The 27,762-nt window shown below is 42.3% G+C and overlaps 1 protein-coding gene across 3 annotated transcripts; it reads right to left on the bottom strand.

Annotated features, from left to right (window-relative positions):
* TRAF1 (TNF receptor associated factor 1) lies at nucleotides 1-25,587 on the bottom strand. Of its 3 annotated transcripts, none has more exons than XM_075772226.1 (11): nucleotides 25,479-25,587; nucleotides 17,571-17,792; nucleotides 15,796-15,880; nucleotides 11,836-11,934; nucleotides 10,091-10,252; nucleotides 6,606-6,677; nucleotides 5,743-5,808; nucleotides 4,609-5,040; nucleotides 3,936-4,113; nucleotides 3,212-3,360; nucleotides 1-2,072 (listed from the first exon to the last, which is right to left on the bottom strand). In XM_075772226.1, exons 2-11 carry the CDS (start codon nucleotides 17,777-17,779, stop codon nucleotides 1,857-1,859), a joined length of 1,668 nt encoding a protein of 555 aa, XP_075628341.1. In that variant the 5' UTR covers nucleotides 17,780-17,792; nucleotides 25,479-25,587; the 3' UTR covers nucleotides 1-1,856. The 3 variants fall into 3 exon arrangements, with proteins under 3 accessions (XP_075628341.1, XP_075628343.1, XP_075628344.1); XM_075772228.1 differs by lacking the exon at nucleotides 25,479-25,587 and adding an exon at nucleotides 19,290-19,497; XM_075772229.1 differs by lacking the exons at nucleotides 17,571-17,792; nucleotides 25,479-25,587 and adding an exon at nucleotides 16,860-16,986.
* Between the last annotated feature and the right edge of the window lie 2,175 nt (nucleotides 25,588-27,762).

The raw sequence follows: 27,762 nt of genomic DNA on the forward strand, positions 1-27,762 counted from the left end.
TTTTTTTAGTTAATGAGCTTTATTTAGGAAATAAATAAAATTCTAAGAAAATATGAATGATTGTAATAAATACAGCACTTGTCAAAATTACACAGCCATGAAAAGCATAATATTTTTAGGCATATTACTCCAGTGTGGTTACAGGGTCTGGCACATTACTGGAAAAATAACTTTCTGTCCCTGAAAGAACATTTTAAACATGGAAGAGAGAAAAAGAGAGAGAGAGACTCTTTGTGTGTGTGATGGCAAAGAATATCCAGTTCTTTCCCAAATGAGCTTTGATAGATATTTATTTGGGTTGTTTGGGGTTTTTTTTGAAATTTGACACTTCATCACAATCATTTTAAAGGATGCTGTCAAGATAGAAATAAGAAAAATCTCCTCATATGCCAGCAGTCGGGCTGAAGGTTAGTCACAGCACATGACATTTCACCAGCCCTGCCGGAGGGCTGCGGTTTCATGGTTTGCAAAATACAAGTGGACAAACAGTTTCTCCTTTCCCTCCTCCCGCAGCGGGCACAGTATCGTCTGTCAGCTTTGTGTTTTCAATTGAGATGTAGGAAATATTGCAGAGGAAAAATGAATAAAGTAAGTGCAGAAAGGTCTTTCACTTATATATACACACGTGCCACTGGGTTTGTGTGCTGCCGTCCCGCCTGTCCCGCGGAACAGCTCGCAGTCCTGCCCAAGCAAACAGTACTGCGGCATGAGTTTGCTTGAAGTTCAGAAACTGCTGCACCAAAACCAGCTCAACTCCACTGATTCTCTCAAACGGTTGTTAAGCAGGGAAGGAAGGGGGTAAGGCTTGCTGCTTTTTGGGGGTAAGGTGTGGCATTTGAACTTCGCACACATCCAGATGTTTCCAAGCTTGACTGGCTTATAAAATAAAAATTAACTCCTTACTTCTATTTAATAAAAAAAGACAAAAATATTTCTTGTAGTTACTTCTATTTTAGCACGTGAAAAACATCAGAGCACATAAAAAGAATTAAGCAAGGAAAAAAAAAGATCAATACTTTCTAATAAGTCACTTGCCTTGAAGGTTCAGGAAGTGACCGAACACTTTAAAACAAAGCTACTGCGGGGTCCCTACCGCTGCTTGGACTGGCAGCTCTGGAATTCCCAGGGTTAACAACTCTCAGAGTTCCCTGTCTGAAATGGGAAAGTCAACCAACTCCTTTGGAAGTACAAGAGGTAATTTCCCCAAGGCACAGTGTAATCTGGTCACCGATTGCTGATGCAATAGAACATCTCTTTACAGAGCACATAAATACAGGTCTAAAATAAATAGCAAGAAATAAATCATCCGGTATAACGAATTCAAGCTACAAATGCTATCCACAACTCACTGCTTTCAAGGTCATCAATAAGCACAGAGACACCCGATCGGTGCCTCAGGGGAAGGAATCTGCCCTTGTCCCTGGTGGGGGAACAGCCAAAATCCCCCGTCAGGGCTGCCAGCCAGCGCGGTCTGACAGGTGCTCGCCCCGTGCCTCCCGGGACAGGGAGCCGCACACGCCGCGGCGCTGCTGGCGGGTGGGGAAAGCTCAGCCTCACCCCCTGCATCCCAGAAACCTCCTGACCCACGGGTGCTAGAGGGGAGCTCCCTGCCAGACACCCAGGCAAGAACAGCACCTTTTCCACAAGTGCATCCGCAGGGAGGGGTGTGACTGTAACCTACACCTGAACCGGGAGTATCGGCCGTTTTCATGAAATAATGACAGATCTCGTTTACGATGGCACGCTCCGTGGGGCACTGCGTAAAGTTCTCAGCATGCTCAGCAGTAGCTAACTCCAGCAGGCAGATCTTCAGCTGATGTGAACCGATTCCGTGGAGCTCAGGCCCTCTGGATTCACTAATTTGTTTCTATAATGCATTTAAGGAAAAGCGTGTCTTCTTTCACATAGGCATATTTAGGTGACTGCAGTTTGGACAAAGGGAGGAACATGGGACAGCCACTCGCAACATTCATATCGTTCACTGGTCTCTGAAATGAAGCAGACGTCAAGTCTGGCCGAAAAGCATCGATAATATGTTCCCTATTATTTTGGTCAAGCAACATAAACGTAACCTGAAAAACAGAATGCGGCAATGATGAGTTATTGAACTGAAAAATAAACCAGGAAATATCAGAGACAGAAGTGCAAACATGCTGCAAAACCAGCTGGATGCTCTATCGATAATTAAATACAAAATATAATTCATGTTTCACAACCTGCAAGGTCAGTTAATGTGAACAAGGGAGATTGTAACGGTTCCCAGATGAAGTATTTAAAACCTTGCCACCCATAAAATAAAATTAAATAAAATAAAGTCAGGAATTATTACTTGGTAGAGAACTGCACAGCCCAAAGACTTTTTTCCTCTCTGCCCTGACATCTTAAACAAACCCCGAGTTTGAGAACAGTCATTACATTCATTCTGTTATTGTGGTTTGGAATCAAAAGAAACAGCTCGATTGCCTGTACACAAATATGTAAAAGACGCAACCTAAATATCTGTATAGAATCTATCTCATTACCGCTTTTATTAACTCACTGTTCTTTAGCTTGAAACACAAAATGTATGTAATAATTTTTTAATACAGTGAGGATTGGGAACTTTGATTTCTATTTTTCTTGGCCGCTGAATGGTAGTAAAGCTATTTATATGAAAGGCTTACAGAATTGTTACCACACGGAGGCAAGTGCTAGAACAGAGACCAGAAGCTTGCGCACACTTTCACTGCTGCTCTAACCATTGTTGCCATTATCAGATTGCACTTATAAAATGAGAAAAAGTAAGATCATAAGACATCTATGGCATGTTTGTAAGTAGAACTCTGACCTCGCGTTTCTAACATCTGTGCTTCAGGCAGCAAATCATAATTTCCTCATAAATTGATATTATCTATGTATAGCAAGAGCCAGGAAAAAACGTGTCTCTGGCTTTAGCCCAGGTGGACACAGGTTGGGATATATCAAACACCAGTATTCTGGCGTCTGAAAATCCTACAAGTATGGAATCTCGGTAACAGCAGCCTTCCCCATGTGTAAATCACTCTATTCAGAGACAAATTATTACCCAAGATTAAAGTATGGCTAGTAGCCACCGGAGAGGAAAATGGGAAAATGCTCCAACTTCCACTAAACTTAAAAAGTCCCCTTGTGTTCACTGGGAGAAGTAGTGGGTTTATGCTGGGACTGGATCTGAAAAGGTTGTCCTTCTTACCTTGTGTCTGAAAGGCCATGGGAGCAGAGCATCGTAGTCTCCTTTCATTACTACAAAGAAGAGGGATACGTGGGTTCCTTTTCCTGTCCCATCCCCATTCAGGTAAACCCTCAGACAGACCTTGTAGCCATACTTCGCAGTGTAGAAAGCTGAAAATCAGAACTCTTCATTAGTAAAGCCTACCTTGAAAAAAAGATACAATGAGTGTGCTGGCACGTGGGAAAAGATAGTGTACGATGTGTTTTGCTATCACGGAGATGAGAACAGAGAAATCAGTACACCCTGGAGATTATAACCAGTGAAAATCCAGCGGCTGGAATCCTTTTGTGCCTCAGGTCTTGGTGAAAATTACATTTTATGAGCTACACGAGCATATTTTACCTAATCAAATTGCTTCGGACATGGGAGATAACTGCAGCAGAAAGCCACCGGGTACCATCAGGCACCAGGCTGTGGGTTCGATGAGGCGGATCCAGCAGATGTCACTGCAAGTAGCTGCAAATTGCAAAATGAAAGCCCAAAGAGAACACGTGGAAGAGCACGTCACAGCCTGAACTACAGGCAGGACAGCACGAGGTCTCTGCATAAACAGCATCCTAATTCAAGGAGCTGTTTTAGAGGACCGCCTCTCTGCATGAGTAGAAAGAAGCACCGTTCTAGAGAAATAAGTGGGTTTCCTAAAGGGCTGGGTTTGGCTACCACACGTACGTGTCATGTGTTTTACCTGGCGAATACAAACTGACTGTTCTGCCAGTCACAGAGTCTTGTAACTTCCTGCCAACATCCGTTATTTTCCACAGAAAGACCCCATCATAGGAAGCTTGCTCAGAGAACAGAAGACTCTTATGAAGACTGCTCAGGCCCGCATCCTTCTGTGTCAGGCACCGGTGCAACTCTGCAATCTAAAAAACCCAAATCCGTTCTCAATCAACCCACTTCTCCAGACTGCTGTGCTGCAGAAGTAGCGGAATCGTTCTGGAGTCCTCATGTTCTGGAGGGCCTCCTTTGATTTCTTTTTAAGTGACAGTTATGTGTCAACACATAAGGCAAACAGCTGGATAGACCTTTCTTTGGTCCTCCAGGCAACATACTGCTTTAAGAGGATCAGTCAATCAAACAGCTGTCTTGCTCACAGTCTGATCATGGCAAATTCTGAACATTCAAAACTCTCAGGAATATCTAGGTACCTAAACATAGATTTAGATAATAGTAGAACTTCCCATTTAAAAATTTATCCAAACCAACAAAAGGATCCTGTAGACGTGTCCAGAACTTAACACAGCTCCAAGTCCTGTGTCCGTCCCTGTCCTGATCTCTATGCCACCTCTCTCTGATATGTGTAAATATTTGCTATCAATAAAACAAGCACACAGACAATGCTTATCATAACTAGTTACCTTCAGTTCAAGGCCTCGTATTATATTCTGATCGAGTTCACTCTGTCTCCGAAAGGCTGTGATTTCCAAGTTAGAGGTCTCCACCTCCTTATTGAGCACTGCCACAATATTCTCAAACACATGTAGCTTATTTTCTAGCTCAGAAATCACTTTCTCCCTCACAAGCTGCTGCAGAACAGATTCATCTTCAGAAGATCCCGGAAAACAGTCTACTTCCAGATCCCCATTGATTTCCAGCCCCACAGGGACCTGCAGACCAGAGATGCTTTTTCCTGCACCATTCACATTCAGCTCTGACTGGGGGATGGAACCATTTGCAGCTTTAGCAGCACTGCACAAGCTTGCCTTCAGTTGCTTTATGTGCTGCAGCAGAAGCAGCATGTGGGCCCCAACTGCAGTTTTTTCGTGCTCCTTTATCTTCTCTTTGCTTCCCTGTAAGAAGACGACACTGTCAATACACTCTCCGTACAACTGCCACAACTGGCCTGCGGTCAAATCGAGCAATGTTCCCTTTGACTTCTTGGGAGAGACAGAGATGGAAGAACTGAAAGGTACAGGTCCAGCGACATAGCAGCTGACTCTCAGAGGAGACACGGACACAAGCTCTCCGATGATCAGTTTAGGCTATGTGTTCACATGTGTACACACACTAACTAAAAAGAAAACAATTGCCTAATTTCTGTATTAAACAAGATGCCAGGCAGACTCCCAGCAAGATTCTCAAATAAGCCAATATTTAATACATATACTGGGCACAAAAGATAAGATAAAGCAACAGATGCAAACTAAAATGCAAAGAAGACCCGTTAGTGTTTTAGGAGGCGTCACCCTGAAGGGAATATCCAAAACGGAGTAGAAGAGCATATCTGATAAACCAGCTGAATTGTAATAAACGTCTGAAGTGAATGCACAGTGCAGGGAACAGAGTATCACCAGCTGAACTGCACCTTACACACTGTGTAACCAGGGCAGTTCCATCACCTCTGCCGGTTTACTAAAAGTGGGTAGACTTTCTCTTAAAGATGTATTTAAATCAAGGCCTACTCCCTTGAACACAAAGGCTGGCTAGACCAAAGGCACGGTGCCGAGTTGTACACCTTTTGAGACCCTCCTGGAGGCAGCCGTTTCACTCACCCTAAATGAACAGCCGACTTCAGAAAAACGACATCCATCTTTGTTGATTACAGGTGTAGAGCGGTTCTGTTGAAAAAAAAAAAAAAAGGAAATAATCAAATACCAATTGAAAGGGATTCTTTTATTTACCTACAAACAACTAGGCCATAATCCTAGCAGCTATACATCAGGTTAATTCAAGTCAAGGCATTACCACAGATTACAGCATCCAACCAGCTTTGAAAATTCATTGGTAAATCAATCAGTCGTGTGGTTGATTCCAAGTTTCTTGCATGCAGCCTGGCAATTAAGTGTCCAACAGACTCCATAACGATATAACATAATTTAACAAACCACAGCGATCCCCTAGCAACAACTTCTCATAAATAAGATGCCAATAAGCAAAGTGGCCCACCACAGTGGGTAACACCACGCACACAGCCACTCCAACCCTCTTCCTGCTCTTAGAGAACGCACACAAGAGCCGTGTCGTGCAGCACATCCTGGGAATGAATGGATCTATCAGACCAAAAGCTCTGACTGATGTTCAGATTTAGTCCTCTTCACACCCAAAAGCGTGTCTCTTTAAATATGCTGCTGTACAGCCTACTCTTCTTTTGCTCATGTGGGTCTCCCCGAATATTTGAAAGGAAACGAACATTTCCCCATTTCTGTAGGATTGATGGAGAAATTAGTTTAATAAAGTTAATTGTGGGGGCAGGACAGAGAAGGTAGTCAGCAGAGCTATGCTGGGATGTAAAAAGCACCCAGATACAACTGCCATATCTGAAGTTGTTCTCCGATGTTCATTTAATCTAAATGAATAAGTGATGCTATTATGAATTGAAATAAAGCTGTATTGCATTCACTTATCTTTTACTCACCTTTTCCTTTGATGGTGTTTCTGTTTGCACACATTTTTGTTCCTTACATAAATTGCCTTCACATGAATGTTCCTGTCGTTAAAACAAGAAGAAAAGAATTCAGTACATTATTAAAACCATTGAGCACCTTTATTTAGGAGTCTTTGAAACAAAGCTTGTGTTTAGAATGCTATTCCCATTTTACAGAAACTTGCGGATTTGGGAGGCTTTTCTACAAGAAATTCTGTGTTATGGAAGAAAAAATTTACAATTAGTTTCTTGCTTTCTTCCTGGAAGGTGTGGATTTAAGGCAGAGTAGAGGAAGGAAGGGTAACTTCCCCAGGAGCACTACAAGCTCCACAACGCACGGTGCAAAATCCTGTACCCCTGCCCAGAGACTACACAATAGGCTGCAGAGTGCTCTGGCTTCTTTTTAGAGGAAATAATGTTCAGAAATTTGGGACTAAAGCATATCTGCTAAAAGCAGGTGCTACTGTCCCCTGTACAACGAATTGTAGACTCCAGAGGTTTCTCGAGCTAAGCCTCTGAGCTGATTACTCTTCTTCTCAGCGTGTTCAGTGACGGATCTCCAGATGCAATACCTCTTAAGTGAAAGTACCAAGCGGGATCTTTCGCTTATGGGGCCTGGAGCTTTGCGAAACTGCTGACAGATCCTTTGCAAGGTCACCCTGGGAAATTTGATACAAGACTGGCAATGTACAAGTCTTGCCCAGTTCAAACTATAGTTATGCGCATACGCACACACACACACACATATATATGCAATGACATGCAGGTGGATTACAGAACAGAAAGCAAATCTACAGGAAACCCAAATATAAACTCTTCTTGCATTGACTATTTGCTTAATGCACAGACCCTTCTTGCATCCTGCTTATTAACATTTTGAAGGCTGGAATCCAAATTTTCCATCACGATGTGCTAATGCAAAATGCATTACCGCTAACACGAGACTTCCTGCCATTTCTGGCTCCAAGAATGGTAAAGTAATCCTCCTGCCATTGGTTCATACAACTGTAATACGTGTATTTAACACGGCAACTGCCAGCTTTCAATTCATACTGTGCAGGGGACTGTCTTTAATCTTTACAAACACCTTTGCAAGCCAGTACATTTCCTATAGCAGTCTAGAAGTTTTTTGATAAAGCCATTCCAGCAACCTTCAAGTCTCCCCTGCAAAGAGTCCCAAAGTTTCTCTTTCAATCCTCAGAAATACAGCCATAGGTTTTTCTCACTCCTTAACTCATTTTTTAATAATCTGTAGCTTAGCTATTGCACAAAGTATGCCTGTATTTTCTTTCTTTCTTTCTGCTATTTGACTCCTTCAGATCACTGATTTCTTGAGGGAGAGAGAGGCTGGTAAGAAGTTGCTTTAAAATACGGAAATGCAAAAATCACAAGACCAATAACTGATCGGCTAAGATGGAGAGATTGAGAGCGGTGCCCAAAATTTACTCTTTGCTCCCCAAGGATTGTGGATACATGGAATACACACAAATAATCAACTTTCTTATGCCACATAACTGCAAATTTAATAAAGCAGATCATGTAACCAGCAAAATTCCAATTTTACAAATACTAATTAAGGCAGGCAGAGAAAAATCAACATCTCAAGGCCAATCCCCTGCTTGGTTGCCAAGGTTTTCTAACAAAAAAAAATTAATTAGATGATAGCTAACCGGAATGAGTGGGAGGAAAATGGTTCTTCATTGCAGGAAAATGAAGCCTGCTGAGGTGGATCTGCGGTATCACAGACCTCTGAAGAGAGAAAGGTGCTCAGGGAACACTCCTGCCGCTCAGGTTTGCTCCTCCAGCCTGCCCGCTGCACTTACAGAAGGCTGAAAGGGATTAAGTGTTGCCACCTTCTGGTATTTTCTGTCTCTCTGAAACATACCCTGTATTTAGCACTCGTACAATGTGCCTGGGTCCAGATGTTCTCTCTCTGGAAGAGTTAGTAAGATATGAAGAGCACATGCAAAAGCTTCCCAAGAAGCATGTTTTAGCAAGAGCACCTTATCCTTACCCCAGAGGGACTGTTACCCCCATATTGAGTAAATCCTACAGCTCAGCATTTGGAAAGGCATAAATTTGTGACAGTTACGACATGCAAAGCTGTCCGCTAGTATTTACTTCAGGCTACATTTCTGAGACACAGCCCTCCTGCCAGGAGGTCTTATATCACTGTGGCCCAGTTCCAGGGCAAAACTCCAAGGCTGGCAATTAATGCTCTTTAAATCATCTGGAGGGAACAATATTCATTATGCTACACCCCAAAAGAGTGTTGCCCCAGTGACATTTTCTGTGATAACAGAGCCCACAGGCTCTGAAGTTAGGTGGGGCTGGGATGAGAATGTTTTCAGGGCTTTCACATCAAAACGCACATAGCAGCGTTAGCAGGCGTGGGACGTCTCTCATTCATGCTGCTATTGCTTTGCTCCAGGAGTTTTTAATCACTAAATGTCCTAAACAACAGAAGATGCACTTCCGTGATGAGGTTGAGAAGCACGCCACTGAAGCTGTATCTTCGGCAATTTATTCGTACAAGAACAATTTTCTATCGCTTTTCATCTGCCCCACCACACTGTTTCCTTCTCCAGTGACACAGAGTGGTTTCTATTAGCTCACTTTATGCCCTCAGACCATTCCCAGAATTTGTACCATGCTGCATCTACAACAATAGGTAAAAATAAAGAGCACTTTTTATTTAAGTTAAAATTAATGTACAAAGGCACTTAAAATCTGCAAGTCAGTAACGCATAATGTTGCTCTGCTATCACAACTGTGAGCATTGACCGAAAAAGTCATTACTTTTAAGAAAGAATGCAATGGGTTTAGTAACATAAACAAGAGGATTTTGAGCAAATGCTGGGGACAGACTAGCGTTACCCAGTGTGGGTGTGTATATATATACAGGGTATATACAGATACATTTTTGCAAGTCTCTGTCACTACAGTGAGAAACACAACTTCAACATAAAAAATACAAAGCAGTCACCGAGAAATTTGCGGGAGATTCAGAGTATGCTCCTCCTGGGCTATGTGGACACTGCTGCTAATTTGGAGTTATACCTGATCATATCTCAGAAATACTGTCAAAATCCTGCCTCACACATTTGTGGGCAGTTTTAGTTTGAATAAAACTCCAGCCACTTTCAAGATCTCTTCCATGCCACTGTCTGCGTTCTTCTGCTTCTTACCTACCTCACGCTGCGACACATGCTTTGGGACAGGAGCTGAAGCAGGGGCTGCCCAAGCCCTGGCTGAGCACACAGATATTCCCCCTCTCTGCTGTAACATCGCAAGCAGACTATCAAATACAGCTCATTTTTTCCCTCCAACACATGCACAGAACAATTTGCAAACTCAGGAAAATTAAATATTCTCCAAGTCCAATAGCATTCATGAAATCAGGATGAAAAATGTCATGATAGATGATTTAAGCCATTAATAGAAAGCTCTCATTTGAAACTGAGAAATGTTCTTACTTGGTATTCACTGCTGGATAAGCTCCGCTTACACTTCTGACACATTGTCACATTATTAACACATCCATTTTCCAAATGATCTGCAAGTTTCTTTCTCATCACCATGTGTCCACAACCAGTGTGACAAGGGATTAACGCATATTCACATAAGCTCTGATGCTCCTGGAAGTAAAAAGTTATAAACCCAAATGTAAACTGCAGCTACTTTATCTGTAAATAGTCTCCACTCTGCCAGCCTAGATCTTTGCTTTGCATTTCTAAGCTTGGGTAAAGTCCCACCCCACAATGTTACTGAGATTACTGGTGAAAAATTCACCAACTTTACTGGGGCTTTTTTGTTAATTCTTAACTTAAAAAACCAAACCAAACCAAACCCAAACTTTTGATAAATTCAAACATGAGGTCTCCCTTGAACTGTCTCTCTAGTGCTTTTGTTTGAAAATAACATGATCCTGGTCCCAGTTTTTTGCCTGGGGTTTTTTGGGGTGGGGTTTTTTTGTTGTTTTTTTGGGTTTTTGTGGGGTTTTGGGTGGGGGATTTTTGAGCACTGAGACCATCCTGCTCTGGCTGGTAGGATGAATATGGTTAGTCTGCTGACATCTCTGCATAGCATAAAAGAATGGACATCTGACACCTTCTATGCAACAATTAGGAAACAAACCCTACCTATATTCAAACATATATTTTAAAACATTGCCTTTTCACTGTGTGCATCCTCTCATCTCAACAAGGAAAAATATCAGCATTACTTCTTTCATCCAACAGGTCTACTTTCAGATTCTTCCAAGCACAGTATTTCAATAAAATCTCTTTACTGACCTCTTTTACTGAAGCTTCTGCAGGCACTGTGTCACAACTGATTTTGTCTTTAAAGGGAGATGGCTGTGCCCTACAGAACAGGCTCAGAAATGCCAATTTCAATCACACGCCCAACTCTCAAACCAATTTTGCCATGTATTCATGCTGAGAGGGGCTCCAGTTCTCAAAACTATGAAGCTAAGCAAACTGAGTAGTTTTTTCCTTAAAGAGGAATACACTCAAACAGAAAATTTGTGCCAAATGAGCAAAGAAAAGGCAGCAGCACCTCAGATGCTTATCAGCTGCACAGCCATACAAGGTACAGAGCAGACTCCCTGTTATAAATGCAGAAAAACCCTCTGTTCCTACACCAGGGGACCAAAAGTGAGCTGCTTTAGTATCAGAATTATCTGCATTTTTTCATTATTGTAATTTGCATGGCAGATTCGCAGATCTTGCCCATTTAAATATTTTACCTGGGGCATTTCACATCAGTCTGAAAAAAATTACGAACACACTCAATCAATAGGAGTCATTTACACAGGAAGAAATTATTTCTCTTATAAAAACATACTAAGGATATTGCCCATAACAATGACATAACATATCGCCCAGTCCTGGAGTATTCTGGTCTGTCAAAACCTGCTTGTAGCATCCTTGCATTTAAATAATAAGTAAACCCACTGGAAAAAAAAAAGTAATGATAGTTGATGTAAATTTGTGCAACATTAATTTCACAATCATTCAGCATGTTCTGGATTTGGTCAAAGCCCTACTAAAGCTAATGGCATGTTTTTAGATAGTCTGTTGGTACAAATCAGGATACCTTCGCTGATTCGAATGAAGTTGCGTTAATTTGTGTTTGCTGAGAACCTAGTTTCATTGTCATTCTGTCCCCATTCAAGTAAGAGTGCTCGTTAATTTAAATAAATTGCCTTTAAACGTACTTCAAAATTTTTCATGATACCAGACCAACTGCATCCAAGGGTCACACAGTGTACTTTGAGTTCAGAAATCTCTTTATTAATGGCAGCATCACCAAAAGCCTGGAAAGTAAACACAGTAAGGAAAAAAACTCTGGTCAGAAAGTACTCCAGCATGCACTTTTGACATAGGAATAAGGTGACTGTGTCAAAATTTCAAATCTTGATAAATCCCTCCTTATTTTTTTTAAATTTACTATCCTGCCATATGACTCTGCATATTAATCTCGGTGTAGTAGAAACCCAAATAATTATTAAATAATTTCTTTCATATGGTTCAAAAAAAACCCTATTTGATGTGATCTAAATATACTGAAAATATGCCTAGGCAACTACAGCTATTATTTAAGTTTCTTTTCACAGAAGCACATGCAATGAATGTGCTGACAGGACCCTAACTATAGGGTGCTGCCATGTGCCAGTCTTAATGAATGCATTTCATTACTGCGGTCATTAACACCTCCTAAACGTGCTGCAGGGAGGACTCGAGACTGTTCTGCAGCGAGAGTACATTTCTCAGACCATGGCTGTTTCCATTTAGCATGGCACTATGTACTAAAGAAATGTAAAACATATGTGAATGGTTGTGGGGTTTTTTTGCACTACGTAGATTTTTTTATGATGTTAACCATGAAGAATTGTAAATTATTACGTAAATTATGAAACACTACACGCTTTGGCTATTTCATTTGGCACAATCAAAATAGGTACACTGACACAGGTTCAAGCCCTACGGAAGGTAATGGCATCTTTTTAGATACTCTGCTGGTACGTACACCTTACAGAGGACTGCAGATTTCCCACGTAACACTACACAGAGCAAGGGAAGAACTGGAGGGAGAAGCTTTACAAATAGAGGGAGGAACAGTATTTACAAATGATGCTCACATTTCAATAAAGTTACTGAATTTCTACACAACAAGCTAAAAAAAATAAGCAAACAAAATCATCAGAATCAACATTCTTGATTGGTTTTTTTTCAGCTAGATACAAGATGTTTGTACTTACCTACATTTGTCATATTAAATCACACAAAAAGCACAGCCAGTGCTACCAATTAAGATACATTTCTATATGCAAGGTCTCATAGAAACTCCTTTCCTAATCTCAACCTGCAAGCAAGTCCAGCCCAGAAGAACTTAGCACACAAATGGCAAACAATTCCACAAACAAGGAATTAAAAAAAAACCCACGTAGGTTGTACAAAACCATGCACTGCTCCATCTGCATATATGGAAGAGTTTATGTATTAAGCTAGCAATCAATGTACAGTTAGTGAAAGCATACCAGCCTAGCCTCTAAAACATTCTAGTCTAATTTATGAGCAAATCAAAGAGCAGAAATTCAAGTTATCAGGCACATGGTGGCTTTTTCCCCGTGTCATAAAAGAAAAACTCAAGGAATTTCCTGACATTACAAAATAGATCATTTAAAACATATTTAACTACAGGGACAGTCCTGGAAGTGCATAGGTTTCTTACTGCTATGTGCACTCCCTGTGCTTTTTGTTTCACACTCGTAGTTGTTAAATCGTTATGGACACTACTCAGGTCGTGGCCAGGTTGGATGAGGCTTTGGGCAACCTGGGCTAGTGGAGGGTGTCCCTGCCCACGGCAGGGGGGTTGGAACTAGATGATTTTGAGATCCCTTCCAACCCAAACCATTCATTCTATGAAAAACCAAGGCAGGAAATCCTCTTCTCTTCTTTTATCCACACAGGTCACTGCTTCAAAATATTCACCAGAACGTCTGCTGTCTTATCTGGGAACCTGAGTTTGCCCAGAACTTCTGTAGGGACCTGAGTCAGACCCTCATACAGTAAATGAGATGACTCTCACTGATATGAACGTGTTCTGGGTCAAAGAGAAGGAAACAAAATATTTCTCTCTGATTTGATATACTGTAGTTGCACATCTCCCCTCTTTCATTTTAGCTACTTCAAAGGAAGATGTTGGTGCTGCTGATCGTGGGTGGCTGTCATGGCACACGTATCTGCCCAGTCCTGCCTGTCCCAGAGCTGACTGTGACACAAGCGGAGGTCCCCTGACATGTCCCATCCAAGAACCAGTGCCAGACACAAGGAGGAGAGATCCTTCCTGGCACTCTGACCCACACGATGTGCATCTTATGGCCTCTAGCTCAGAGAGGACTCTGGTCTACAGCTCGTGGTCAGGAAGATCAGCTAGCAACAAGCTTAACAAATGGATCAATCCCACCAAGAGCTTTCCAGGATAAATCTAGTGGTTATTTTCTCTCCAACAAAGGTCGGCCCTCTGCAGCTGAGCTGGGATCTTCAGCTGCTCTAACACAGCCAGGGAGGGGAGAGCTCCAAGTGATTCATGCTCAGTTCAGAGCAGAGAACTGTCCCCTAAGCTGGTCCCACGAATGACAGCAGCGAGGGCGTGAGCAGAGGCTTGGGAGGGTGCCCCCACTCCTCTGACTGCTTTCCATGGCAGATGCAGATGCTCGGTAAGCAATACTGATGACCAGGACCATGATAAGACTTGAAGTGTTATGAAGACTGTATGTGTTGTATAGGAAGGGATCATAAATTAAAAGTGTAATAGGAAAGGGATGGGAGTTACCACAGAAATAGATCATGGGATACGCTAAGGCAAGTTCACATCCTGATAGGGCCTTTCTTTTCCTGTAGGTATCTTATTTAAAATACAAACACATAAACAGACAACATAGAAAATAAACATTAAGCAAAACCACAGCAAAGGTAAAGCAGAGATTATCAGGAATAGATATAAAGAACAAACCCGTTAAATGATCTTCATCATTCATGTTGTTTACAAACTCCAACCATTTGTTGTAAGCTGATCTACACAGGCAGAACCTCATGCCTTTGTGGTGACTGATTTCATCTGGACTCTCAACAGGCGTGAGAATCTGCCCAGGCAGATCAGCTTGCAAGAGTGGGGCCCCGTTTACAACAACGCACCCACAGATTAGGCATAAAGTCCCACCAGATTAGTGAGAATCCCACAGCAGAGATATCCCAAAGTTATAAGAGAACTGTACCTATTAGTGGCTACATGATGCATGAAATTCTGTTACTGGGAAATTTATTGTAGAATTGAGGATTTTTTCTGAGGTGTTACCAAGTTCAACACTAACTGCAGGTTCATTATTTTGCTGCAGCCGCTTCCTAAACTTCATCTTTTACCTCACTGCCAGCTGCCTATTTGGTTTCGTTTTTTCCTAACAAATTTAGACAGCATGTCTGTCTCTTGGTGTTCCTGCATGTAGTCAGAAAGGAGGAAAAACGACAAGCTGGGACTGAGCCCTATGGCCCAGTTTGTATTCAGGATATAGAACGGTGCAGTGGTCTGCCTGGAAAATCACACAACAGTAAAAGAGATCCGCACCGTTAAATCACAGAGTAAACATTTCCCAGTGCATAGTTTTTATCAATTACTATGTTCAGCTTTATGTTTTCCACTATTTCCTCCAAAAAATACTTTCTAGGCAATTCAGCTGGCTAGCCGGTACTCCAGCTTATTTCTTAGAGATGCTCCTCCTGTGAGTTTGGTAATACATTTGAGGAGTATAGAGAACCATGAGATTGCAAAATCCACTAGGATACTTACTAAGGATAGTATGTAACAGCTAATACATATTATTACAAGTAGGAAAGCACTGGCTACTTTGAGACAATAAAAAGTTAATTTTATGGAAGAGCATGGGATTTTATGTTGCAGAACCTGACGGACTTAGAAAGTCCTAAGGCCGTCATTATACTTTTTTAAATCCAAAACTGTGGGAAATCCAAATGATTAAAGCGTAAGTTAAAATGTGTAACTATCAGTTGCTATCACATTTTCTGTTAGTCCCTCCTAAACTGTAGTCCAACAATGACTATAGAGTAGCACAGAGAATGGTTAATGATAAGTTAATGAACTGTGAACTACAACTTACCCTTTCTTCTGCCAATAGGCTTTCCTCACTTAAAGTGCTGGGATCTTCCTCTTTACATTTCTGGCAAATTGCATTTTTATTGTTTCTGGTAAAAAGAAAGAAGAAGGAAATACCAATCAGCTGCTGTACTGTAGTTTAGGAGGGCTTTGTATAGACACTGACACAAATAAAACCATGGAAATTGTCATCTCCATCAGAAACCATAGTCCTTGTTCATTAAAAGGCCAATTCTTGAACACACTGACATCAAAAAAACCCTGCTGTTCTATTCCTCAAGACTAGGAATAGGCCCTTAAATCTTACCTGTATTTCAGCAAAATAAGAGCAGCCTGGATCATAAAAAAGAATAAAGATGGGAACCTATGTATTTCATCAATTATGCAAAAACACCATGTAGGAAAGGTAACATGAAAACTAAAGCCTTTTAAAACACAGAAAATGCCCAAGATAGATACATAGACTTCAAATTCCAAAGATATAGCAGAACCAGTGCAGAACAGAGTTCTAGAGAGTGAACATCCTACTGCAGCTAAAAAAGGTTTTGATCTACTCTCAAAACACTTAACAAAGAGCTGTCCATAGGAAAAGCAAAAAATAAAACTTTACTAGAGATGAATTTCATTGCCAGTGCTGTTTAGCCTCCAGGTAAATAATGAACTAACACAGACCAAGAAAAACATCCATCCGACCAGAGCATAATTGATTTCAAACTGTACTAATTAGCTCGTTTGAGCCAGTTTCCCATTTGTGCTATAAGACTCTATAAGACAATTCCGGTTAGATTCTGCTGACAGTTTTCTGAATTTACGGTTTATGTTGCTTCATTAAGGGGCTTTGTTCTAGATTTACAGTAACAGATTTATGTTAGTAGGTCAAATACATTAATTTCAATACATTTTAACATTATTATACATTGATCTTCAAATCACAAGTGGCCAGTGCATTGACTCAGCTTTTCAGGTGCCCCACACTGTGACCAGAGCTGGCAGTGCATGAATTGGCATACACAAATGAGCTTACTAACAACATCCATGAGGAAGCCCAGTAGCAGGCTTGAGACTTACTTAGCCAGTACTAAAGCCCAGTCACTGAATCCTGACAGCTGCTCTTTTCCAGAACCTCAAAGCTAAAGTCAGCTCATATTCATGGCATCGTACTGCAATTTCACCTCCCACCTGCAGGGCAGACATTACCTTTTCCAAAGCCTCTGGATCAAGGCGTAATTCTTGAACAAAAAGGCAGGACAGAAGCAGCTAATCAATCAAAGCAAATTCCCACCTAGCCCCTGCTTTTCAGGGTCTCCAGGACGATAGCTGTCATTGTTTGTCACTAATGGCAGCAGCACCTTAATATGGAGCGACCCAGCGGAGTTATCAAAAAAACCCCTCTAAGACAATGTTCATTGCAATCCTATAATACCACTTACCAAAGGACTGTGAAGTCCCACGGAAGTATTAAGTCAGCCTGGCACTAGTTCTTCGAGGTTAAATCAGTATCGTTACCTCACACTTAGGCAGCGAAAACCTGACATCTGTCAAGCCCAGTAACCCAGCCTGCCCCAGGCTGTAGGCTTTCACACTGGAAACGAGAGGAGGCAGAGAGTAGCCTGCAGTCCACCGCAGGCAAGTACTTCCAGGTAGTAAAATGACTGCGGGCCAGCAGGCCAGGTAGCCACGGGCTGATCTACTGAGCACAGCGGCATGACGCAGCTCTCAGGAGCGCTCGCAGCCACAGAATCCGCCACGGCGGTGTGACCCTCTGTAGCAAGGACCTACCGTACAATCCAGGAGAGGCAGGCTGAGCAGTACCTATGCCCGCAGAGCGTTTGCAGGGCTTTCTTCAGAATGTTATTGCAGTTGCTGCACAGGTACTTCTGATCAGGCACATCCTCACAAATGTTAGTGGGATATCCGAAAGGAAATTCATTTTCATCAGGAGAAGAGCTGGGGACATCCTGCGGGCCTCTGGTTGTTTTCTCAGCCATCTGAAGTAAACTACTATCAGAGATAAGGAAAAAAAAAAGTGCTCAAACAAGCAGAAACACGCTCACTTTGATGTGAGAGAATATTTCAGGCATCAAAGTCCACGAGCAGCTCCAAACCTATGCAGTAATCTAGTGATCTATTTAATTGAGTCTGTAGCTGACATGCGTGACTAAATGTCACAGTGGGGCTTGACTAGGTACCAGGAAATTACTGTACAGATTTAAAATTTCCCTCAAACACAACATGAAAATGAACAATGTATTAAAATGAAGGCTTGGGGTTTTCTTTCCAGAGTTTTTTAGCTTGTAGAAAGATGAAGTAAGTATTGCCATCATGTTAGAGCCACAATCCCATCGGTCCACATCACATAGAATTATTTCCTGTACAGTAAATCCCCGGCCACCTTCAATTCCCAGCACCAACAGTTGTGATTACATTTTATAGGTGCAGAAACTGAGCAAATGATGTGTTTACAGTGACTTTCCTGAAGTCACAAAACTAGTGGCGAAATGAAAAAGAAAATCTTAAGCCCACAAAAAGCTTAATGCTTGTCCTTGAACCAGATACACCTTGAGCCACACATGCCAAGGCGTCATGCATATTCAGTACTGAGTTTGGTTAACAAGAGCTGTGCAGTTGAATATTTTTGGAAATACATCAATAACTGATGCTGGTGTCTCCATAGTCGCTTGGAAAGTTCAAGAAAAGTTTTCACCCAGGGACCTGGCGCAGTTTGATCATAACAATGCCTTTATAATTTTTTTTTTCCGTTTCCCATAACAGTGCTGACACACAATAAACTATCTCAGCATTATCAACAGTAACACTGACTAACAACTCTCTAAAAAACCGAAGCCAGACTGCCCGGGCCAGGCCAGGCCCAGAAACAGCGGTGTGACATGGGCATCCCCAGATTTAACACACTCCTCTTTGAACAAACAGCGTTTTCTGTTGCCTGGCTTAGGCAATTTCCTTGGCCTCTCCAAGGCATCTGACGGGGAGCTTAGCAGGGGCTGCCCGACCTGCCAAGGACAGTAAATTAAACCCGACGACACTAAATGTGCACCCGCGGGCTGAGGAAGCTGTCGGCGGGGTGGTTGGGTTGGTACCGGCCAGGACGGGGCAGACGGCACCCTCGGAGCTCACGCTGGAAACCGCCCACTGGTTTCTGCCGCAGCGCTGGCTGGGTTAACAGACCCCAGGCGTTTCCGTGGGGCTGGAAGCCCACCCCCGCGGGTGTTTTACATCGATAACGCCCGGTAAAACCGCCGCCCTGGGGCAGGGAGCGGGCCCGGCTCGGCTGGTACCCTCTGTCCCCATCCCCGGCTCGGCAGGGCAGAGAGCCGGCAGCTTCGTAGGCAGCAGGAAGCGGGGCGGACGGGCGGTACCCCCGGGGCAGGGTCGGGGGCCGGGCAGCCCCCCCTGCCCGCCGGGTGCTCCCTGGGGCGCGCTGCGGGGCCCAGGCCCGTGCGTGGCCCGCTCGCTCTCCCTCCCTCCCGCTCCCCTTACCTGAGCCCGCCGGCCCCAGAGGCGGCCCAGGCCTCGCCGGGCCCCGCAGCGCGGAGCGGGGAGGGAGGGAGGGAGGGCGGCCGGGTGAGTGGGCCGGCCGGCGGGGCGGTGCCGGCCCCGGGGCGCCTAGCGGGCCTCACCGCGGTCGGGCAGCCCGTGTCGCGGGCAGAGGAACTGCAGCCGGGCGGCTCGTCTGAACTTCGGCGACTGCTGCCTCGCTCAGGCCGGGAGGAGCGGGAAACCCGAAAGGCGCCTCCGAGGCCAGGGAGAAGCGGGCCTTCCCCGGGCCGAGGGGACGCGGCCTGACTCCAGGCGGCAGCGAGCCGTGTCCCGGGCTGGCGAAGGGACGCCCCCGGCAAGGCTGACCGGCACCGACCCGCGGGGACAGGGATGGGGAATTGACTAAGGAAAGGCCCGAGGGAGCAAATTCCCCCCAGGACAGCTGAAACGGAGAATCTGTTTGCGTAGCTAGTTCCTGAAACTGGTGTGACTATGGCTGGCTGACACGGTGACCCGGCCCCGTAACTCAGACAGAAACCTCTGCCAACCCAGAGCACAGTGGCAGTGAAAAATGCCCTCTGCACACCTCTGCCTGCTCGGGGAAACCCGCCGCCCCGAGTGAGGGAGCGGAGCCTTGGCTTTCCTTCTGAACCCTACGGGGAAACCGAGCGTGCCTCGCTGTGTCTCGCCCTCCAGCTGCCCTCAAACGCAGATAATATTTACAACACAAGGCTAACACAAGACAAGTTAAGTAATGTATGCAAATCTTTTTAAGATGCTGGCAGTGCAGTAAAGAATTCTACAAAGAACAGTTTCACTATCAGAAGAAGGTCCTCTTTCCCACTGACAAAGTTCACTCTGAAATCACATGCTGCAACCCTACCTACTAGGATTCGGTCAGAAGAGAGAAAGTTGCAGATGCAAATCTGTTAGCTCTTCCTTGTGAAAGAAACTTGGGGAGCACCACTGGGGGTGAGTCCTAGCCAAAAATTAAAAATAAAAAGCGGAGGTGGTTCTCTAGTTGTTTCACTTGGCTTGTTACTCTGCTGCATTCCTATCAGTGTTCATGTCCAGGTACCTCCTGCCTGCCTGGCAGTTGATGAGGAGGTTATTACTCACCTGTGAGCATCTGCCCGGAGTCTGGCACTTCCCTGTGTTGTGTGTGCACAGGTAATAGTTCCACATCTGGAACAGCTGCCCTGGGCAACTGCCCCCCCCCCCCCCCCCCCCCCCCAATCACAGATTAGCAAATACAATACCAGACAGACAACAGCTCCATTGAATAAGAGATGGGAAGGAGGGCGGCTTCTGGGATCAAGACATAGCCCTCCTTCAAGTAAGTGCAGTATATGCTGGAGTGCTTTGTTCCATTGCTAAGAGAAATATTGGAATTAATTCCCGAACTTTTCTCTCCTCACATTGCTATAAACAGCTATGTTCATGTTTTCATGAAGAAGCAAAGAATATTCATAAGCTCTGCTCACACAGCTGTTTGTGTGACTTAGCCCTTATGTTTGCCTGCATGATATAACAACATTATTCTTTTTCATGTGCTCCTCTGCTACACGTATACTGTCTTTATTGAAGATTTCCCAGGAAAAAAAGTCCATCAAACTTCAACCTTTTTTTCTCAAAAGGACAACATCAAACAAAGCAAGAATAAAGAAAATATTCTTCTAGACTTCAAAAGGGCAGTTTAGTTTTAAACCAAATACATCTAAGGAGAAAACCTCTAAAAAGAGAGCCAGGTCCATGGGTGGGATATACATTTCCTTTGTACAGCTGATATACTGGAAATCTATATACACACAGGAAAAATTTATCTAGTAATTATACAGTACTGTGAGGATATTAGAAGCACCAAGCCTGGCACTGTTCGCAGAATAGACGCTAAAGGAACCCATAATATTACCAAAAAACAGAATGAAAAATATTTATACAAAATAATCAAGATTGCAAATTTCAATCATTTTTGCGGTAAATTGAAAATAACAGGAAGTATTAAAATATACTCAGAACACAGTAGGGATGTACATGGTCTCTTTAAGGCAGATAGATGCTCAGTTTACCGTTTCAAGCTCTGGTGTCTGCAGCAAAGCAAACTTTGCTCATTTGCTGTGAGGGCAATGTCTTTTCACAGCTCTCTGCTAGTTCGTTCATGGGACTTTGAGACAAGTAATGACCACCTTTTGGTGGCTAGGATTTTTAATAATAAAAGTCCCATTCTTGCCTGCAGTTTATCCAAAAGGTTTCCTACGTTTATGTCCACAATTTCTTTAACTGTTTTATTAAAAAGTCACCTGTGGGCCAAATGCTATTTTCAGTTCCACCCTGTAGTCCCACAGGAATCAGGGTGCAAGACTGTTTCCAAGAGAACGATTTGATCCTTCGCTTAGTCAGAAAATCCTTTATTTACTTTCCCTTGAATTAGGCAGGCTTTTGACAAGTGACATGATTTTTTTTTCTGAAGGCTTTAACAGTTTAAAAATGATGATGCAAAGGAAAGTGTTGCTATAGAGGGAAGGAAACATAAGCCTGATGGAGCCAGTTGCAGAGTCAGTTTTAGGGTATCCATGTGGCTTACTGCCATATGTCACTGGAGTGTTGTTGGATAAGCCGCTAGCCTAGGAAATGCTTCCACCTTCCTCTGAAAAGAGGGAATAACATTTGCTTCCTTTGGTAAAAGACTTAGATCTCACCAGATGAAAAGCATCATGTGCAGTTCAGTAATAGCATCACAGCATGAGAAAATTACTAATTTAGCAAGGTGGGTGTGCAATTATCTGATCATATACAGCTGTGGTACCTCCATGTGTAACCTTTTTTAAAAGCCAGGATGTTAATAAGATTTCACAATGAAACTGTGGAAGAGGAAAACGATGCCAGTTTTCTTAAAGTTATTTTTAAGGCTTCCAGTTTAAATGTCAACACCCACCTATGTGAGTGGGAAGACTTTCCCTAGTAATACTTGCAGAACCACATGTAACATCTCTTCATTTCCACTTCCTTCTCTCTACATCTCTGTGCTGGAAACGTATTTGTAGATGCTCTTATTTGTAGAAGCTCTAAGTGCAAAGTCATCAGGGCCACATATTAACTGAAGTTAAAAGCCTATGGGGAAAGGGTGATACAGTCTTAGTAGTCCTTATGGCCTTAAACATTTGCTTTCATTGTTTTATGATTAGGGTTGTTAAAAGTCACCGCAAGTTAATCTGGTGCAGGCAGTTTCTGCCAGGATGTGAGTTAGTTTCTGGAAAAGTTTTTAAAATATTTCTGGATGTGGAATTTTTAAGCTTTCGGAATATAAAGAGGTGTAAGTTAATAATTTCAGAAAGATCAGTGTTACACCAGTGGCTCAGTTTCTGTTTCGGGATGAAGAGGCACCTATCTGCCTCCTTTCTCTGCTCTTAGCTTGCTCCTTTTGCCTTGAGACTTCTCGAAAGTATTACACCTCTGTCTTAAAAGGTGCTGAATTACACAAAGAAACTAAAGATAAGTTTTTGGTACTTTCCAAACTAGAGATATTTCCTCTGGTAAATTTCCCCCGTATGAGATCAGTTAACCGAAAACAGGATGTGGCTCAGAGAGAGATTAAAATTTGAAGCTTAACTTTATTGTAGAGCCATTCCACCAATGCTTTTAGCATTGCGGGGCACGGTGTTACTATTTAAGGTGAATACTCATTTTTTACATCCAAGAAAATAAGATCATAGGGGAATATATTTAATTTGAGCATTATCTTTTAAAAATAATCCAAGGAGTTGAGATATTTAATGAAACAGATTTCTCAGTACATTTAAAAATGGAATTTAGGCTCAGATGCAAAGTGTTTTAAAGATTATAGTCAAAGTGCAAATAGCATTTCCAGCGCTGAGAACCTCACTTCAGAGAGATGTTTGAGATAGGGATGTCTCATTCTATGAAAACATAATTTTCAGTTAATATAAATTATCTGGAAATGTGCACATGTTCTAGGAAACCCTGAAAAACTGGTAAAACAGAGGAAGGAAAACTTGTTAGTAAAAGAAGATCCAGTCCCCATGAGGTGCAGTACTTCTAGGAACTGGAGCTGACTGCTCCAAGTCAAGACTCCTGCCTGTTTGTACCTCTGATACTAAGTAATTCTTTAACTTCTATGCTATTACTTCTTTCCTGACTTAAGCTACCCACGAAATTGGAGTACAACAGAGTAGCTGTCAGATTTCATGAATTAATCTTGAAGATTAAAAAAAAAACACAACATGAAGAATCATGAAATTTGATATATTGTTATCCTCAGCAAACTTGACAGCTTTGCCACAATTCAATCTCTTGTCTACAATAATGTCTTTAAAATGTGTTTGTTGTATCTGCCTGTGCCTATTACCAGTTGTAGCTCTGCTTTGTTATGGTGCTATCCTGAGGAACCAGCCCAACTCATATTACAGGAGATGGAAAGTTTCCCACTAACTTCCATAGGAGTTGGACTGTAATCCTGAAAGTGACATCAGGAATCAATTTTTTTTTTCTTCATCCCCACTCTGCCTCAAGATTTTTTCCAGATCATATTCTCTGTAATACAGTATTATCCTCTGCTTCCTAGTAATTTTTTTTTCTCCAAATAATAGATGTTCTGGAGCACCTCTTCAGCATTTGGCAGAAAAGAAGCACCCATAAAATGGACACTATATACCATTTATCTTATTTTGGTCACTCATTAAAGCAGTTTCCACAATACAAGCCAAAGAATCACCCTGAAGAGAAGAGGCTAGAGAAAAGAAAAATGTTTCTCTCTGTCATAGTGGCCTTGACAGTTTCCTATAAGCAATACTACTACAGAGTAAAGCATCATTAAGAGATTACTGAGCCTGCCTCTGATTTTAGGCAACCTAACTAGGCAGACCTTCTTTACATTAAGAAGCTTCTTGGTGGTATACCTGTCTTGGTCCCTATGTCTCCATATCAGGACAAACGGGTACAGACGTGTGAAGCTGACACGGACCAGTTTATGACAGTCCCACCAAATTAAGCTCTGCTTTTTGTTGCAGCCTGTCTACATTAAGGGCTTATGCTGGTACTTGTGGTTATGCTTCTGTTTCTCTTAATGTACACAGAGCCTGATCTAAACTGGAAAATTCTTAGCTGCTTATTTCCATTCTTAATGCTTTGGAGAGAACTCTGGGAATGGGAGCTGTGCCCGCTGGGAAGCCTGCCAAAACACTCTTCCAAAGCTCTGGATGTAACATGAAAAAACAAGTTTGGATTCAACGTCTTTTGACTATAAAACAGCTGGCAAAATATGGATATTCTATTGATAGCTCAGGTCACTTGAACAATGTGCTATAGAAACCTATACCATTATCAGAAAACTCAGTATATTTGAGTAGGACTAATTAGTGGAAACAGAAAAAGAAAACAACAGGCTTCTTTAATAATGTCTTCATTAATTCTCATTAACGACAGGAATTGAGGGGAGAGTCAAGGCTATGGTAAATCTCCATTAACCCTTTCAGAAATTACTCATTTCACTAGTAAGAGAAAAAAAAAAAAAAAAAAAAAAAGATATGTTTAGAAGATGTTCTTTTACATGTGATAAAAGCAGAAAGAGACTGACTATACACTAACTTGCTAACTGGCATCTCTCTTTCACTGAGACCATAATTCACTTTGCTATTGTAGAGTGACTAATAGCACTGGGCTTATCTTTCCAATAGTATTTTGCAACGTGGTTCATAAATCTGAATAATTTCCACATCATCGCTGACAATGTCTATTTGTACATGTATTTTATGGGCAACAAACCCAGGGAACACAGAAGTTCCAAGTATTATCCAAAGTTTCAGAAGAGGAAAATGTATTGTAAAGAGAACCAAAGCCCCCATCAAAACATTGCTACTGAAAGAAAACTCAAGTTCACAAACCAAGATGTTTTTAAGGAGGAATCTGAAGGAGAAAGGAAAAAGTATTTTAAACATAGGAGAAGCCTGAATGAAAAAGTAAAGTTGGAAGCAGGAGAAAGCAGGCATAGAAAAAGACAGGTCTATATTCTGAACAGAGGCAAGCAGACTTAAGTGTTCAAATTCCTGAATAGAAAGAGTCTTCTCGTGAGGTCAAGTATCTTGGCAGCTTTGCCAGTGATGGGACTCCAAAAGCACATCATCACATAGAAGTTCCCAGCAGCGTCCTTGGAATTCAGCCAAGAAAACAAACCTCGTAACTCCATGTTGAACATCTGCATCACAAATTGGATGTGGAAACCCCAAAGCAAGTGGATGGGGCACAAAGTGCTTAGGAAACAAATGCTCCCATCTGTTCAGGTTCAGTAACTATGGGTCATCCTGGAAGAAATCAAAATACAGATTGGCTTCATAGTGCAACAGTTCAGAATTGTGGCAAGTTTTCACAAGCTAAGGTTGTATTTTCTTTGTGGCAAGATGTGCGCAGGAAGGAAATTCAGCATTTTTTAATCTGGCTATCTAAAATCACCACTAATGCTTTTCCTGATCGATTAGTTTGCTTCCAGGCCCAGGACTGGCAGGCAGGGCCCTGGGACGTGTGTCTGGGCTGGGCTGCCCTCTGCCAGGACTCGCCCCGGAGCTGTTCAGAACTGGGCATGGAGATTGGCAGGACCACCACAGGCATGAGGCCGACTGACACAGATGGGGATTCTCAAAATTTGCTTTGAACTCATGTGGGTTTAGATACCTTCGCCCAATTTCTGCTATGAATTCATGGAATCCTGTTAAATTACATCCCAGATTAATTTGACCCCTCATGTTTCCATGGAAGGTTTTTGATCATAGCTTGTTTTTTGAGATTCCTGACCAAAACAGAAGCTTAGCTGATCCTGCCAGGCTTTTGCAGTGTCATATGGAAACTGTGAAATGGTGAAGTTATTTAGCTCTGATAGGAAGCCACAAATGGCACCAGCGATATGAAGAAGATTCCCCCATGAGCCTGGGTTGAGTAATTGTGCATAACCACAAGCTAGGCAAGTTTCATGGAGTTTGACGTTTTAGCATGAAAATACATCTCTGACTATATGTAGGTACTTGGTGCAGAAAATAAACATGTGCTGCCTTTTCAGTCACGATGTACAAAGAGATTCATCCCAGGAATTTAAATTCCTGCCACAAATATATCTCCAGACTTCTCTTGTCAATGGGAGCACACACCTTTACAAGAGTCCTTGCACCCTGTCCTAAATTTCACCAAGCTAATGTTTTTTCTTGGCTGCTTCAAAAACTCTTACCTGACAGCAAACACTGAACTCTGGGGATTAACACTGTGTTATCAGCCAAGATGGTTCTCCCAAAACCATTGCTGAACATGGCATGAAGGATGTGTGGTGTAAGTTTAGTGAAAATCAGGATCAAAACAGACCTCCTGAGTTCCAGTTCCATTTTATAACTGTATCTCTGGATCCTCTCCTTGCAGCAAAAGCTACTGCAAACATTACTTAAAACAATTGTTCAATATATCCTATTCTAACATATCCCAACTAACTGGGGCTAGAAACAAAACACCTTTTAATATTGCACAGACTGGTGGCTCCAAACCTTTGCAATTACACTAATGGTGGAGACTACTACCTATTTCTACCTAGCTGTCAGAGTCTGGGGCTGAATATTCTCTATGACCTTACAACAGTAGGCTTTTATGGAAAATTTTATGATTTGGGCAGTGAAAATGACATTTTTATGGCATATCACTTTTTATAAATTACGAAGGAAAACTGGCTAATCAGACTCTGGCAGAGACAGACAATGCAGGCATGTAGAAAGTGCAAGTCTTCAGTTACAGCTGCAGTTTATGCCCAGTCTGTCACCAACAGTAGTGTTTATGTCTATTTATTGTAAATCACATTTTAGCAGGTATGAACTGGCATAGTGAAAGGTGAATCTCCTTGTGTGTAGATGTGCAAGTTGTTTATAAAACATTTTATCTTTGGAAAGAAATTTTCACATTTATTTTTTGTGATTCAGTTAAAGAAATACTCTAGCTACAGATCTAGATATCAAGCATAAAAAAGTATAGATCCTCCAAAATAATTGCCACAACACTGATTTGCGTTAGCTGAGGATGTGCTCCGTGGCCTCACAGCATAAACTGCAGAGAACGTATAATAGCCAGTGGAAAGAATGCACTGTTGAGGTTACTGTTGTAAAGCCAAATTAGACAATACAAGTCCATGACAGGGCTCCTTGAAACCCGCTTGCTAAACCCAGACTCTGAACCTCTCTTTGTTTCTTTTGGACTACTTTTAACCAGCGCCAGTGAGGCTGCTGTCATTAAGAGAAAATTGATTTTCCATTGTAAAGCCCAATTTTTGTGGTTTAATATCTCAGCTGATTCAAAGTGCATCAAATATAACTTTTTGTTTGCTTTACTTGCAAAAGAAATTGCCATTTTAGTTGTCAAGTAGCAAATAAATAAAGGAAATATAGTCCGAACTGCGGCACCTTAGGAATAATCTGCATTTCATGACTTCTAG

Source organism: Balearica regulorum, chromosome 20 (genome assembly GCF_011004875.1).
Source record: "Balearica regulorum gibbericeps isolate bBalReg1 chromosome 20, bBalReg1.pri, whole genome shotgun sequence".
NCBI classification, from domain to species: domain Eukaryota; kingdom Metazoa; phylum Chordata; class Aves; order Gruiformes; family Gruidae; genus Balearica; species Balearica regulorum.